Genomic DNA, 1657 nt, shown 5'->3' with positions numbered 1-1657 from the left:
GGTGCAAAGCTTGGGGGGGACACCAGTAGACCCTCGCCCCCCCTGCCTCCAACCCAGGGCCTTCACAGGTTGCTGAACAGTTCGTTTTTCTTGCTCCAGTCCATCTGGGGTGCCCTCTTGCTGGTACGCTTCTGGTGTGCCCGCTCCTTGGCCACTGCCAGCGGGACGTCGAGGTCCAGGAGGGAGCCGGGTGCCGAATGGCGCTTGTCACCCTCCTGCACATTGGGCTGGGGGGGCGAGATGCTGCGTTAGCCCCTCCGTGCCCCCGGAGACACCCCTGCAGTGGGGGCTCAGCTCAGAACCCACCTTCCAGCCACCACCTCACCCACCAGCATTCCCAGCCCTACCTCACTGTGGGTCTCAACAGAGTTGGGGGACACAGCCAGTGGCCCAGGACTGGATGGGCTCTCGGAGACTGAGTTAGACCGTGGCTCTCTGCTGTTTTCCTGGGGGGGAAGCAAGGAATAAGCATGAGCAGGGCAGCTCCAGCCCTGGGGTTTCCCCACCCGGGGGGCCGCAAAATCCATCCTCCCCACACATAATCCCCTGTGAGCTCCAGGCTCATAAATACCTTCCGTGCGGGGCAGGGAAGGATTAAACCCCAGCCTGACCGCCCTGGCTTTAGCAGGAGGACGGCGGCTGCAGGGCTGGCTGCTGCTTCCCTGCGCCACGAGGGCTCCCAACCCTCCAGTGTCATGAGGATGGAGAAGGAAGGGAGGCGTTGCAGCCACCTCCATGATATTCAGCCCCACAGGCAACCCCCTTCCAGGGTGGCACCGGCTCCCGGTCCCCTTCCTGGTGGCACGTGCTCTTGTGTGGTAGTTTGGGAGCATCACAGTCCCTGGTGGCATCACCCACCCATGGGCAGAGGGGACACGTAAGCAGGCAGGGTCCCTGCCCAGAGACTGGAATAAATGGCATTAAAAGCAAAATGAGGTTCTCTTACCTTCCCTATATCGCCGTTGGCAACTGGTTCTGGCAAGGGACCTGTGGGGTGAGGACACGGGTGCTGGGTGAGGGTGCATTTGCTCTGTCCCCCCTTGCTGGCGGGCATAGCAGTGCCAGGCAAAGGCTGCACGTTTCCAGCACTCACCCAACACTGGGTCTGGCAGGGTCCCAAATTTAACCCACCCCTGGCAGCACACGGGGAAGCTGCTGGGCACCAGGTACCTCCCTGTGACAACAGCCACAACACGGAGCCCAGCGAGAGCCCCCCATCTCCTGGAGACCACCATCACACAACAGGGAGGCAGGGAGGGGGCCACAGCTGAGCTAAGGCTGCTGCGGGGAGCAAAGGGCAGCTGCTGCCTGTCACTTCCTAAGCCATAAACTCTGGCAAAATGCAACCCGGGGCCATAAACCTGCCTTCCCACAGAGCCCACGTCCGCCCCACTGCCCTGGCACGGGGCCCTCTGCCAGGGAGACGCCAAAGCTGAGTTACCCCGCTTGGCCCCAAGGTGATGAGACCTCCACCTCCCAGGGCTTGTGGCCTCCCCCAACACCCCCAGGTTCAGTGACAAGGTGACAGAGCTGGCATAGGTGGCACAAACCCCCCCTCCATGCAGCACAGCCCCCAGCCCACCTGTCAGGTGCTCCTCAGAGGGCACCACCTTGCACTTCTTGAAGAACTCATCCGTGAGGACGTCGACCACGAGCA

General features: G+C 62.3%; 1 protein-coding gene across 1 annotated transcript in view; it reads right to left on the bottom strand.

Moving 5' to 3' along the window:
- Positions 1-62: 62 nt before the first annotated feature.
- LOC104516542 (Na(+)/H(+) exchange regulatory cofactor NHE-RF1-like) overlaps positions 63-1657 on the bottom strand; it is a gene marked incomplete at its 5' end in the record, with an annotated part of 1671 nt that continues 76 nt past the window's right edge. Inside the window, 4 exons of the mRNA XM_010160894.1 lie at positions 63-227; positions 348-446; positions 947-987; positions 1583-1657. The exon at positions 1583-1657 is cut by the window's right edge and continues 76 nt beyond it. Coding sequence (XP_010159196.1) covers positions 63-227; positions 348-446; positions 947-987; positions 1583-1657 — 380 coding nt within the window. The remainder of the gene's footprint in view (positions 228-347; positions 447-946; positions 988-1582) is intronic.

The sequence above is a fragment of the Eurypyga helias genome, unplaced genomic scaffold, assembly GCF_000690775.1.
Source record: "Eurypyga helias isolate BGI_N326 unplaced genomic scaffold, ASM69077v1 scaffold41481, whole genome shotgun sequence".
Classification (NCBI taxonomy): Eukaryota; Metazoa; Chordata; class Aves; order Eurypygiformes; family Eurypygidae; genus Eurypyga; species Eurypyga helias.
The sequence above is the reverse complement of the archived record's forward strand: the minus strand, read 5'-3'. Positions and strand labels throughout refer to the sequence as shown.